At 40.5% G+C, this 13,797-nt stretch overlaps 2 protein-coding genes across 4 annotated transcripts in view; both read right to left on the reverse strand.

Moving 5' to 3' along the window:
• The window catches only part of prkcea (protein kinase C, epsilon a), a 43,503-nt gene extending 36,593 nt beyond the window's left edge, over positions 1 to 6,910 (reverse strand). For all 3 annotated transcript variants that reach the window (XR_004654952.1, XR_004654951.1, XM_034859410.1), the window contains exon 1: positions 5,686 to 6,910. Coding sequence is in view for 1 of the 3 variants with exons in the window: in XM_034859410.1 (XP_034715301.1) it covers positions 5,686 to 6,030 (345 nt within the window). In the remaining 2 variants the exon portion in view is untranslated. The remainder of the gene's footprint in view (positions 1 to 5,685) is intronic.
• A 3,897-nt stretch (positions 6,911 to 10,807) lies between these two features.
• On the reverse strand, positions 10,808 to 13,495 carry six3b (SIX homeobox 3b). Its single transcript, XM_034859489.1, has 2 exons — positions 12,591 to 13,495; positions 10,808 to 11,970 (listed from the first exon to the last, which is right to left on the reverse strand). The coding sequence occupies exons 1-2, from the start codon at positions 13,283 to 13,285 to the stop codon at positions 11,832 to 11,834; spliced, it is 834 nt and encodes a 277-aa protein (XP_034715380.1). The 5' UTR covers positions 13,286 to 13,495; the 3' UTR covers positions 10,808 to 11,831.
• Between the last annotated feature and the right edge of the window lie 302 nt (positions 13,496 to 13,797).

The following is a 13,797-nucleotide window of genomic DNA, read 5'->3' on the forward strand; positions in this document are numbered from 1 at the left end:
CCGGGAGGATGGGGATAACAAGGGCTGAGACAAGAGGGAGGATGAGATGAGATGAGTGAGGTAGCAGAAGGGAGGTGGAGAAAGTGAGAAAGACGGAGCTGAGGTACACAAGCCTCCGTGGAAGGAAGAGTACTTAATCCTAGTTTCTGGGATCATTTTGAGGAATTTCCTTCATATATGAAGTTTTATTTATTTCGAATTTTATTTTTTACCACTGACACCACTGCTAGGGGCTCTGTGAGGCTGCACTGAGCACTGGCAATGCCGGTGTCATGTCTACCAAGTTCAACATCTTAGTTAAACATTGTTTGACATAAGTGCTGTCAAACAATTAAAATATTTAATTGTGATTGAATCGCATTAATGTCATAGTTAACTCACAATTAATCGCAAATCTGTATCTTTTCTACACGGCCCTTGATTTCTTTTTGTCCCGTTGTTTTTTTCTTCATTTTAATGGTCTTATTAACATGTAAAAATGGATCACCATGATTTGTGCAAATGTTTTTTTTTTAATTGAAAACAACATTGGCATTTAGCCCAATGTAGTGTTCAATTTTCACACATAATATTCTCACTTGGAGCAGATATTCACACTTAGATAATAATCTTTCACACAATGTAACACTGTCCATCAATAATAGGGGGGAAAAAATACTTTGAGGAGTGAAGGGCAGAGAATTTTGCATCAGCTGTGTGCTTGGCCATCAAGTGGTATTTCAGACTGGACGTGCTGTGACGGTAGCTCAGTTCACAACGACAAAACACAGATCACTTTGTTCTTGACAACTTTTTAAAGAATCTTATTGGCATCCATTTTGGCATCTCACGCTCGCCATCCAATCAAAACTTAACGTTACTACTCTTTGGCCGGCTCACAAGCCCAAAGAAGTGTGTGCGGCATGCCTGTTTTGTTTCTGGTCTGGCTAGATCCGCTGTGGTGTTGTAGTTTGCTGGGCCAAAAAGAACGTTAATCTCAATCAAATACTGGTGGACAAACCAACAGACAGACAATCACTACAGTACTGCTGCTGGCCAGCCTACATAAAGTTCATCATCTGTGCTAAAGCAAGTAGATAATTGGGTAAATGACCATTTTGATGGACAACAAATCCTTTTATAGAATTTATCAAGCAAAATACTAAAACACACTCTTTTTCCAGCTTCTCAAATGTGAAAATTTTTTGCTTTTCTTTCGCTACAGCTTTAGTGCGTAACATTCAAGCCATTGCCAAGTGAGCTGCTACAAATTAATTAACACTATAATTCTTTCTGTATTTCTCCGTATGGCTGTTTTAAAAAGTATGTTATCCGGCGATTTTGCGCGCAGAAGATAATTCCCTCTTCCTAAGAGTCCATCGTGTTTTCCCATTGACTACTAGCATCTGTGTGGAGGAGTGGGCACGGTACGCGGCCGCTGTCATTAATTAAATTTCCAATGGGGGCAACAAAAACTATGCATTATAGCTTTAATTTGGCTGTACTTTTTTTTTTTGGTTGGAGTTTTTCTGCACTCTTGCCTAAACTCTTAGTTGTTGTCCATTACCCCATCCTCTTTCAGTCACACGGTTTTCTGATTTGTACATGTGTGGAGACAGTAACGTAGAAGTAACAATAAACACATTTTAAAATATATATATATATATATATATATATATTTTTTTTTTTAACTTATCAGAATCGAGCATCAAATTGTTCTAGAGAGAATCGCGATGCATCTAAGAATCGATCATTTTTCCCACCCCTACTAAACTATTTACTCATACATAACAGAAAGAATTAACATATTTTAGTCTTATTTTTCAAAAATCATAAAGTTTTAGTCTTTACCACTTTGAAAATGGTTTATTTTGAGGTTTAAGTTGTATATTCTGCATTACCCTGGTTATTGCTACAACAGGTTGTTCTCTTTGAAAATTACCACAATGACTGAAAAGACAAGAGTTTAATTGGTCAATAAATCTATTACATGTTCATATCGACGCAGCTTATTACATTACTAGCAATACGTGAATGTTATACATAGTGCTAGCATCCTGCAGGAAGACACTGGGTGGCAAAAGTTTAAGAATGCACTTCTTATTCTCAATCTTATTTTGAAACGTACAGTATGCTGTGGCAAACTAGTTTATGACACAAATAGGTAAAATGTTTTAAAAAAAACTAGATTGATCACTGGAGACGAAAGAGTAAATCTAGAGTAAAGCATCAGGAGGGAGCAGATGAAAGAGGAGTGTAAGGTACACAAGCCAGCGAAACAGGAAGGAGGAAGATGGTGGGTAAATGAAGACAGGAGGGAGGTGGGGGAAAGTAAGGAAGATGTGGGTAATCACTGATGGAGATGGGAGGAGGAGGGAGACAGAAGTAGTGAGTAATGGAGTTATGAAGGACAGAGAGGAAGTGGGAGGGACTGTTTGCTGTAAGGCAGATGTATTGACGAGCCAGCGGGCTGATCGATGGGATGTGGTCTATCAACAGACTGATCCGTGTGTTCTGACCTTACTCTGGACGGCTGAGGGACAAGGTGTGTGTGTGTGTGTGTGTGTGTGTGTGTGTGTGTGTGTGTGTGTGTGTGTGTGAACGTGCGAGAGTATGCCTATTTATATGTACACAATATATACTACTAACGTGTAGGATTACATAACTATAAATCAATTAAACCCCTCATAAAGAGCGATACCTTCTAGTAACAACAAATATAGTATATACCGTATATAAAAAGTCATGAACGAAAAAAAGCTTTCTAAGACATCAAATATGAGATTGGTAAAAAACACAATGAAGATGTTGTTTCCTCTCTTTTTTACGTAATATGTTATTCCAACTGAAAACAGAGTCTGTATTAAAAACTTTGGCATTAAAGTGTTTTCAAAACCGTATTTCCATGCTACAAACATGCCATTTTGCCAAAAATTAAGTAGGCTAAAAATACTGTAATAACACAGCTAAACATTCACTGTTCAACAAATGTAGTTTGTTTAAGTTGCATGTCTTCAGCTCCCAGAATGCTTGTCCTTCATCAGCTTCCCATCTAAGGTAAAGCGAGGCAAGATAAAACAAAGCGTAGCAGTGGAACCAAATTGCATGTTAAAACTGAAGACCAAACTTGCGGACCCCAAACAAACAGCTCTTTATTCTCTTACAAGCAGATATACTGTATATGCTGCAGTCCGACATAAGTCGATGGCAGCCGACGCAAATGAGATATAAATGTGTATCTCTCAATATACACGAAGAGGAAACCTTTTTGGAGACCAGGTTGTGGGAAGGTTCCACACAACACCTACATTGTTTGTGTGCTTGGTTTATAAGTGTAACTCTACAGGGAGGAAATAAGGGCACGTCGTATATCTTCTTTAAGTCCAAAGAGGCAGGAGGAATGTGAGGAACGACAACATGCTGGACCTGAGATGCCAAATTTAGATCTAATGCATGTCCAAACAGCTCCTATGTCACAGATAGAGGTAAAGCTGCAGAATAAAAGTACTGCAAAAACCAAAAAGCTCTTAATGACAATACCTAACTAGACTGGGATAAACAACCTGCCGATGTCTCAGCACAGAGACGCACATACAATTTCAAAACAGACGTGTGCAATTGAGATTAACGTTTACTTGCACACTGCTGCTCTGCCAAAGAAAGTAAAAAAAGATGGTGATGATGAAGTAGAGATTTCTTTTAAATGCAGCTCACACTTATGTTACTCGATCCATCAGTGAAGAGTAGGGCTGGGTACTGAATTCAGAACTTTTTAGGCAACGACCGGATTGGCTCTTTAGTATCGAGTATCAAAAAATACCTTGTCATTCATTACCAAATTTCAAAACCTAAGGAGTAAATCTCATCAGTGTCAGTGAGCCAATAAGCATGCAGCATGCTTCTAATAAGATCTAATAGTGTTGGTGATTGGCTGTCTAATGTTACAAATACCTCCTTTAAACAAAGGGACGGGCTAACGTCGGAGGAGCTGAAAAAAGAAGAAGAAAAAAATATTTGTGCAGTAATGTGTAATGTCGTAATTTCAATTTGGTGATATGCATTTTATAAAATTAATATAGTTTAGGAACCTGTATCATAGGCACCATGTTGGTATCATTAATGGTTTTGAATATTTAGAAAATACCCAGCCCTAGTGAAGAGGCATCCAAAAAAGGTTTGCCATTCGAAGAGAATATCATGAATTAAAGGTAAGGTGAGCAGGTTTGGGACTGGACGGCTCCAACAACTGAGAAATGCTCTGGACGCTATAATCCACAAGCAGAGGTGCCCAAAGGTAGGCATGTGTCACCCCTGATATACTGACCTTATTAGGTGGGTTGGTTATTGTCCAGAATTTACAATTAAGTAAATACAGTTTCTTTATTCATTACTGTCATTATAAATCCACTGTTTCTGCTACAAGTTGCACTCATTAGGAGTAATATTATCTTATTTATCTCAGTGAATTACATGCAGTGAAGTCGCTGTTAGATAGATTTTAAATTTGGGAAGAAGACAGCAACAGCATCTAATCTGTACTCAGTATCAGTAGGTACCCTGAGTTAAGGGTTCCAAATCTATACCAGAAGGGAAAAAGTCAGATTAGTGCACCCCAAATCCTGAACAAGGAACGGAACTCCCCAAAGGTGATCACTGGCTGTTCCGTAGTTGCGCTGGAAGGCTCTCAGGACAGAAATGCGTGTAAATGAATGAATGTTGTAAGGCAGCAAATGAAAAACTAGTCTATTTCTTGGGGACGGGAAAGATGGGGGGCCTTTCTTCTTATCCATCTTGCGTCCTAGGCACCCCTAGACTGGGGCGTCACATGAATTGGGGGCTCGTCCGGGATGAATAAGTTAAAAAAGAACTTGCTTTTGGTAGGGCTGTGCAATTAATCAAATTTGGATCACTTTAATAAACATTTAAATGTTAGCTCATAACGGTCTCAATACTAATTCATCACAAAAAACATTATTTGGCACTTTACATTTTGCAAGTAAATTTGTATGTTGTTGTGTTGAGACTTTGATCTTATTTATTTTTGTTTTTCTTATATTTGAATTTGATTTATTACTTGTTTTCAAAAGACTGTGAAAGTGCACAACATTAGTTGATCTTATTTTGTGTTTATTATATAATACTACTTAAACATCTGAATATCTTTCTGAATATATTTTTTATTTTAAGGGAATTCAAGGTTCAATGGGAAAAGGATTAAGGGAAATTGCATAGTTCAAGGTGTCTTCACTGTTGATATGTTTACCTGTTTCACTGTTTTAAGTTCAACAAATGCATCATCTTTCCAGAAGTCAACGAGTAACTGTGTTAAATGATCATGACTTTTCCATAATTGAGCAGCCCTAGCTTTTAGTGGATCACTTACTTAAAATATTTGGATTTTGTGAAGAGGGGAAACTGTGCAAACTGTACACTGTGCATTTTCTGCCTGATGACTTTAAGTAACCACAAGCACATCAAATATGCAATGCAAACAATGTAACAGCAGGGTTGTTGTAGAGACTGTATGCTTCTGAAACTGGGGCTCTGTTTGTTTAGAGTCTGTTACGAAATTTCATTCCACCTGCACAAGCACATGTGCAAATGTACCTACTGTACATGCATACCTGGGACTTCTGGAAGGACTTCTGCCCCAATGATCTGTGGGTAATAGAAACACACTGAAACATTTACACATCAAACACATACCCAGTCCTCATAGTGCCTGGTTCCGTTCTGCAGCAGGTCCTCCAGCTGGATGGTGCAGTTGGCTACAAAGTCATCATATCCGATGGGTGCATCGTGGAAGACAGACAGCTCCAGACTCCTTCCCTCACGGACTTCAGTGCAGAACTCCTGGTTCCAGGCGGGGCTGTTGGTCTTGGTCTTGGTGGCGGTCTGGCCAAGCCGGGTGTGATCCAGATTCAGGGCCAGGTAAGGGTCCAGCTGGAAAGAGCCACTCTTTCCCACAGCGTGACGCAGGGCCCATGGTGTGGGCTTCAGGTTCACTGCCTCACACACTCGAACCTTCAACAGGCCACTGAACACAGGCATGGCTGCAGGCGGCTGGGATGTTTGTATGTGTGTGTGTGTGTGTGTGTGTGTGTGTGTGTGTGTGTGTGTGTGTGTGTGTGTACGTGTGTTTAGGCTAGTCTGCCGGTTCCTGCTCCTGTACACAAAGTGTTTCCTTCCAATGAGCGGGGTCACTGCACAGTCCTGCTACATCCCATAATGCCGTTGGCTCCTTGGACTCTCAGTCTAGTACAGCCATATCTGAACACTGTAATCTACACACGCACACACAAACAGAGGCACGCGCTTACAACACAGCTGATCTCTAATGGGCTGAAAAAACGCAGTAACCACGCAGACTCGCACCCTTCAGAGGTCGCTTGCTGAACACTCTCCCACCCGAGCGGCTGTCTTGTTTGTTTATGGTCGGTCCCGTGCGCCACACAAGATTCCTGTTTCGGCGTAAACAGGCCGAGATATAAAACAGCAGTGAGGGGGAATGCGGGTTAACGAGCTCCGGTTGGGTTCACGTGAAGCCCCGGAGCGTCCCCACGGTCCTTGCGTGTCTCTCCCGGGTCAGGGTGGGAGAGAGCGCGAGCAGCCGCGCCTAGCCATCCGGGATTGGTGCTTCGTTTCCAGCCCCTCGATCGCTCTTCTTTGGGATAATCTCCTTGTTTCGACCTTACAGCAACGCGATATTTGCGCGTACTCTCGGTAAGCAATGCCTTTTTGCCCCCTCAATGCAGTCTTTTTTCGGGCTCACGAGCACCCTAAATTCATCACGGTGCTCCGCTCCCGTTCGTTTTTTTTTCTCCTTTCGGTCACTGTTTCCCGTCCCCTCTCTCTCCTGAATCTGAGTGAGCGCGAGCTGCAGGAAATGCGCAAAACGCGTCACCCGCGCTGCCGGTCTCCTGCGCCGGATGAGAGAAAACAGAGATTGTGTGTGTGTGTGTGTGTGTGTGTGTGTGTGTGTGTGTGTGTGTGTGTGTGTGTGTGTGTGTGTGTGTGTGTGTGTGTGTGTGTGTGTGTGTGTGTGTGTGTGTGTGTGTATTTGCAGATAGAAAAGGTGGTGGAAGAGGCGTTTTTAGGCGCAATAGACGTAGTGATGGATGGAATTCACCCTCAGGCGTGTGTGTGTGTGTGTGTGTGTGTGTGTGTGTGCGATGGCCACTGCCAACAGAGCCAGTCAATCAGTCAGTCCTTATGCATGGTCACAGACAGCCTACACACACACAAACACACACACACACACACACACACAAACACACACACACACACACACACACAGTAGATAAGAAGAGAGTCTGCAGTGACAGGAAGTTATAAAGACATTATATCAAGTATCTTAAAATGTTACTGGTTCCATACCTGCTACAGTCACACCATCAGCTCCTATGAGAATATTAGAGGTATGATGGTGTATTTGTCAACAAGGGAGTTTTTATAAAGGGACTGCGGATTCACAATTGCACAGTAACACCTATATGTATTTACAATGTCCTATGTGTTCATCCCAGTGGTATTATGATATATTGTATCCCTTGCAACTTCTATATTATGTGTTTGTATATATGTTTGTTTGTAACTACTGTAATTCTGTTGATGTCGTCTTTTTGTGGGAGCTGACACACTTTTTACATCTGATAAAAAACAAACTGAATAAACTTCATTACCAATGTAGTTTCAGGTGCTAACCATTGCACAGTATCGTCTTTTATAAGTTATATTGAAGCAGACGTGTATTAACCTGAATGTGCTTGCAAATTCTACTTGATTTTATTTTACCTTCTTTTATCTTGATGTGATCAGTTAAATGTTTTTTTTTTCAATAATATATGGAATTTTCTTCCATGCACAGAGAGACATGCATCACATGACAACAAAACTAAGTGTTATAATATGTAACATAAAAAGGTGTATACAACAGGTGTGAACCATGGACTGTGATGTGAGTGTCTTCAGATTTCTTCCTCACACACACAAACCCAGAAGTCCATATGAGTTTCTATTGGCATGACATAACTTTTGAGCAAGCTCAAGACAACTTCACGAAGGCTTAACCGATTTAGTATAGTCTACAATGTCTACGTTTTGTAAATGAGCATGTAAATATATTTTTTAAATGTATACAGATTTCTTTCCTGTGTGTAATTTTGTTTGAATGTGAGGAATAACCACTGACAAAGCTGAGCGCATGCAGCTTTGAAGAAACCAAGTCTTCCCACTCACTTAGAGCAAATCTAGAGATGAAATAAACTCATAGAGGAGTAAATTTATGACACTCATGATGATTATTATTATTATAGTCTTACATGTGTTTAAAACATTTGTTGAACTTGCAAAATGTCCACGTCTCTCACAGCTTGACTGGCTGGCACAGAGTTTAAACATGAACTGAAGTCGAAAGAAAAATGATTTGACATTGAGCATCGTACATTCAGACCCTACGTCATCTCAGGCCTGGCCAGCTGCGCCACCTGCTGGCTCGAGTGACGCATCGCTGAGGATGTGACGTCACGGAACGACGTGTTCAAGTTCTCCTCGTAGAGCTCCTGCAAGAGCCTTATATTACTGAATATAGCATATGACTGTATTAGTGTTCAATGCATACATTTTAATAATGCAGTCGGTGTAGCTGCTTAAACTGTTGTGTAGTTAATCTACTATATGTCTGAAATGCATCATGTTTATGATCTTTATCTGTCATATAAATGTAGTTTGATAAAAAATAAAAAAACGGGTTCTACCGAAGAGGACAAGTGCTATTTCTATATGTATCTGTTGCCCCTGTTCTATTTTTGACATGTTCTATTTTGTAATTGGGAAATGTTATACTGCATTTATTCGTGATGTCTAAAAGGGATTTTAATCTCAAGGGACTTCCTGGCTTAAGAAAAGGGGTTGAAAAAAAAACAGTTAAAAAATAGGTAATACTCGCATCAGGAATCTACTGGAATATTAAGGAGCCTTCTTTACTGTGTCCACTGGATGGCGACACTCTGGGAGAGGATAACAGTTTTGTTCAGGTTAGGGATTTTTTAGGAATGTCTTTTTTTTCAACTATGGAGGAGATACATTTTTGCATGAAAAAAAAAAAAAAAAAATCTAAATTATGTATGTGCAGATGTCCTGGAAACTATCTAAAAAATTATTGAAACTATCTAAAATTTTAGACAGGGAAAACATAGAAGTAGCCAAACCCAACCGGTGGCGTATACTGTATATTCAGTTATTTTACTCAAGAAAAAGTAGCAATACTACAGTGCAGAATTACAGTGCATCCAATTGTTTACTGAAGTAGAAGCATAAAACTATTAGCAATCAAAATATACTTACTGGTTATGCAAAATGGCCTGTTTCAAAGTAATGTATACATCATTTTATTGGAATTATTAAAGCACTCCTGTACTTTAATGTTAAAGCGGATAAGGGTGGAGCGAGTTTGATTTCTCTTATAAACTTCTGGATAGCTTGTGAATTTACCCCAGAAATCAGTAAAACATGATCTTAACTGATAATAACATAATAATGTTTTTGTTGATTATATTCTATATCATTAATATGAATCTGCAAAGTATTCAAATAAATGTACTGGCATAAAAAGTAAAACATTTGCCTCTGAAATGTAGTGAAGTAGAAGTAGAAAGAAACAGAAAATGGAAATACTCAAATTAAGTACAAGTCCCTTTAAAATTGTATTAAAACACAGTACTTGGTTGCTGTTAATCCCATGGACGCTGAGAAAAAAAAAAAAGAACTCACTGGAAAAATAGCATGCGTTTAGTTGCTTTCGTCATTGGTATTTTGAAAACATTTCTTACTTTTTAATTTAACAAATGCTTCTATTGTGTTTCTCTTCAACAAGTAGTCCAATGTGTGTATAAGGTAATTAATTGATCCACACTAAAATTGCTTTTAGGTTACATACACTGTTTCAAACAGGTCTGTGAATCAATGTGTTTAAACAGTTTATACATGTATTATAACACTACAAAGATTTGTCTACGTGTGGAATCATACCGTATTTAACTTACTGATCATGAATGCCTACGGTTCTATTAATAATTCATTAACTGTACCAGTTCAATGGTTACTAATGCTTTATTGTAGTAGTTGGAATTGTTGACAGTGACGGTGTCATTAAAGAAGAATGTGCACAACAGTCATATATTAAATAATTTTATTTACATAAAAATACCTGAACATTTATTCTGCATCAATTTGAACATAAAGTACAACAAAGTATCACACACACACTGGATAGTGACCTCTGGGAACTTCAAATAAAGTAAGATCACAAGTCACTTTTTTTCTCAATAGCGACTTTGCAGTAATTTCACACGTGTTCCAACGTCGTTATGAAATATATCCTGCAACCTTTGTAACGATGGACAAACAGTGCACTATGTTTAAAAGCAACCCATAGTTAAGTTGTTAAAAGGCCTACACCTGATTTGTCAAAAACATTTATTTTTAATTCGTTATTGTGCATTACCACCACCCCCTGGTGGTCAGTTTGAATAGGAATTACAGTGTACGTGTGAGGTCATTATGTTGACATTTCCTGGAAGTTTTGTGTTGATTGGACCAACACTTAGTCATTTATAGCCTGATTTGCGCTATATCACCTGCAATATGTTTGCATTTATGGCGCCCCTGGTATTTAATTTGTATGAAACTTTCAGACGTGGTTTAGGTACTTATGAGGACATATCCTGAGAGATTTGTGATGATTGGACAATGATGTGATTTGTAGTAAAATGTGTGAAATATCACTCACCTGTCTTGTGCTTGTAGCGCCCCTGATGGCGTATGTAGGCCTATATGAAACTGTCTGGATACACCTGGGGGCACTGATCTGAACATATCCTGTGAGTTTTGTGATGATTGTCCTTACGGTCGCTGATTTGTGTTAATTTATGTCCAGAGCCCCGCCCCTTTCAAAGTTCATTGGTCAAATACCTTGAAAAGTCATGGAGATATAGATAAAGAGATATGGACATGCTTTGTACAACGTGTAATAAGCTTGATCCATTGATGATTCACTGAAAATGTGGTGGCAATCGGAGCAACGGTGTAGGAGGAGACCTCAAAAACGTGTTTTTCAAAAAAATTCAAAATGGCAGAAACATTTTCTAGGCGGACCTTAACGGTCCTTGGGCAGACAACAAATAGTAATAATAACTAAAACAGACAAACATAAAGGTTTCACCGGTTCGCGGTTTGAACCCTAATAAGTGAAGATAAAGACACAAAAAATGTCATGAACATACAAACAGCCAGACAGGAAGGTAAGCTTCAGTGCATATTGATTGTCTACAACAGTGGACATCCAGGGGTCTCATATAGAAAAAAAATAATAACAATGACACATAATTAGAGAGAATTAGAGTGATTAGCTCACTGGCAGGTTTCAGTCTGTAATTGTCCTCCCATGTGGGGGTCCCACTCTATGGGTTAAAGTCCAACAAGGGTCCACGGCTGTCGGTTTAATCAGGTTGATAGTGTAAGCTGGGTCAACAGATGTGCACCGCACCATCCAGTGATGTAGTTCAAAACCAAAAATGTGGGTCTGATCTGCGACTGGTGATAAAACAAAAAAAACAAACAGCAAACCGGCCTTATAGACAAAGCTTAATTACATTTTCAGGGAACAAAAAAAATATTCATGTAACCTCTAACATTATCGGTTTGGGGGGCTGGGGTAAAATTCAGGATGCAGCTTTTTATTGCAACCCAAACACTGACCAGCCTTTTGTACACATGGCTACATCATTTTCCTCTCTATGTTAACCCACGACGGACCATCATAGGACCCTGAAGGTTTATTTCATAATTTAGTCTCAAACATCCAAGTCAGAGTCACTGTCCGTTCCTGAAAGCAGCATTTCTCTATCTGCGCGCTCCCCGCTTTCGTCTGGACTGCACTCTCCTCCGCTGAGTGACCGCGCACCGTCTGGACACATCCGGTGGTGCTGCAACCTGAAAATCAAGAGTTAAAAATGAAGTCTATAGTGGGGTAGCCCGCTAATTCTAAACCAAAGTATGTGCAAAAACAAGTATAATGCAACAACATAAAATTCAAAAACATAACGTGTTGTTTTGTTGTTGTGAAAAAGAGCAAAAATACAACTCCTAACCACATAAATGGTTAAAATTGATAAAAATCTTAGAAATAAAACGTTGTGCGTGAAGCAATTTGCACTGCAATGCATGTTTTGATTTCACTAGCAGGGTGGTTGAACCACACACTGACCCTGCAGCAAATTTGAGTGAGATAGAAGGAAGAAAGATCGTCCAGGTCAGACTGACAGAAGGAAAACAAAAACACGCTGAATGGCCGTGCCCTTTTACGCATGAATCGCCCCTTTACGCACAACCTTGGCTGCCCATGGAGACGAAATTGCCCCAACGAGAGATGGAAAGTGTAAATGGGTGATTATTAGTAAAGAGTCTTCTTGCTTTTTGAACACATAGAGATGCCTTGATTTTAATAGTGATTCGATACTATATTAATAGAATGAACTGTTACTTAAATGTTTAGTTTTTTGTTTTTTTTTAAACTGTGGAACTCAATAGACAACTTGTTTCAAGTCACTGACCTGTTCTTCGCTGCTGCCGCCCGATCTCTCTGTCTCCGGTTTTTGAACCAGTTCCCAACTTGAGTCGGTGTGAGTCCGGTTGCGTGCGCCAGCTCCCGCTTCTTCCCGGGGTTTGGGTACGGGTCCTGCAGGTACCACTCTCTTAACAGTCCTCGCGTGCGCTCTTTAAAGCAGTGCGTCTTCTGCTCACCGTCCCAGATTGTCTTCGGTAACGGAAACTTCTTCCTCACGCGGTACTTGTCAACAGGTCCGAGCGGTCGACCCCGGAGCTTCTCTGCTTCCCGGTAGTGAGCCTCGAGCCACATCGCCTGCAGTTTACCGTGCGAGTCGCGCGTAAAGCGGTGCGTCTCCAGGATGTGATAAAGCTCGCGGAAACTTCCCGTGTGGTAGGCCACCACGGCGCGAGCCCGTTGCACGGACTCGTGCTCAGAGATGGAGTCACGACCGTGTGCGGTCACCGGGAGTGACCAGAGGAAGCGGGCCAGCCGCTCGATGTCTCCGGTCTCTTCCAGAGTCTCGCAGACACTGGCGATCTGCGCCGCGGAGAAACACAACCCAGGGAGAGCCAGGGGAGGACAGGCGGAAGGATGGTCCTCCCGGGATCGGGAGCAGGACAGAATAGGAGGCCCATCAGCGAAGTGTGGCAGGAGGATACGGGAGGCTGAGAAAACGTCAAGCGGCGATCGGAACACCATCTGGATGACGGAGCGAAACCAGAGAGGAGACGAGGAATGTCTCGGAAACGTTCTGACAGAAATCTGCTGAAGTCTGACTCTTTAGCTCACCTGGGAGTCAGGGAGGGATCCTTAATCTCACTCCTTATTGGACAGTCACCCTTGAGCTGATGTGGGGTTGTCATGGCAGCACTGTCAATCAAACGGCGAGGATTGATCTCTGTCCTTTTAACAAGCTGGACACAGAACGTCTCCCCGAGATGACTGTCTATTGTGAACCATTTCATTAAACAAGAAGAAAAAGAAGTTACTGAAATTCCACTTAGCCTAGTAGTTTTTTTCCGGAGCTCTAAAACAGATTAAAACGAGTGAAAGTGCTGGAAACATATTAGGGGGTAAATTAGAATCAGTAGGCCTACAAGATGACCAAAAATATCTCAATTGGCGTTACAGTTACACATTGTATTTTAGATTATGTGTTGGTAATAAAGAATTAACCGTTTTACATTGTTGTGGTTAAAGTCTTCATATCT

This window comes from Etheostoma cragini, chromosome 21 (assembly GCF_013103735.1).
Source record: "Etheostoma cragini isolate CJK2018 chromosome 21, CSU_Ecrag_1.0, whole genome shotgun sequence".
Lineage (NCBI taxonomy): Eukaryota > Metazoa > Chordata > Actinopteri > Perciformes > Percidae > Etheostoma > Etheostoma cragini.

Coding starts and splice junctions, on each gene's coding strand:
- six3b (XM_034859489.1), bottom strand. CDS start 13,285: ATGGTGTTCCGATCGCCGCTTGACGTTTTCTCAGCCTCCCGTATCCTC. Junction 11,971..12,590: donor GCGGCAGCAGCGAAGAACAG/GTCAGTGACTTG, acceptor CTTGATTTTCAG/GTTGCAGCACCACCGGATGT.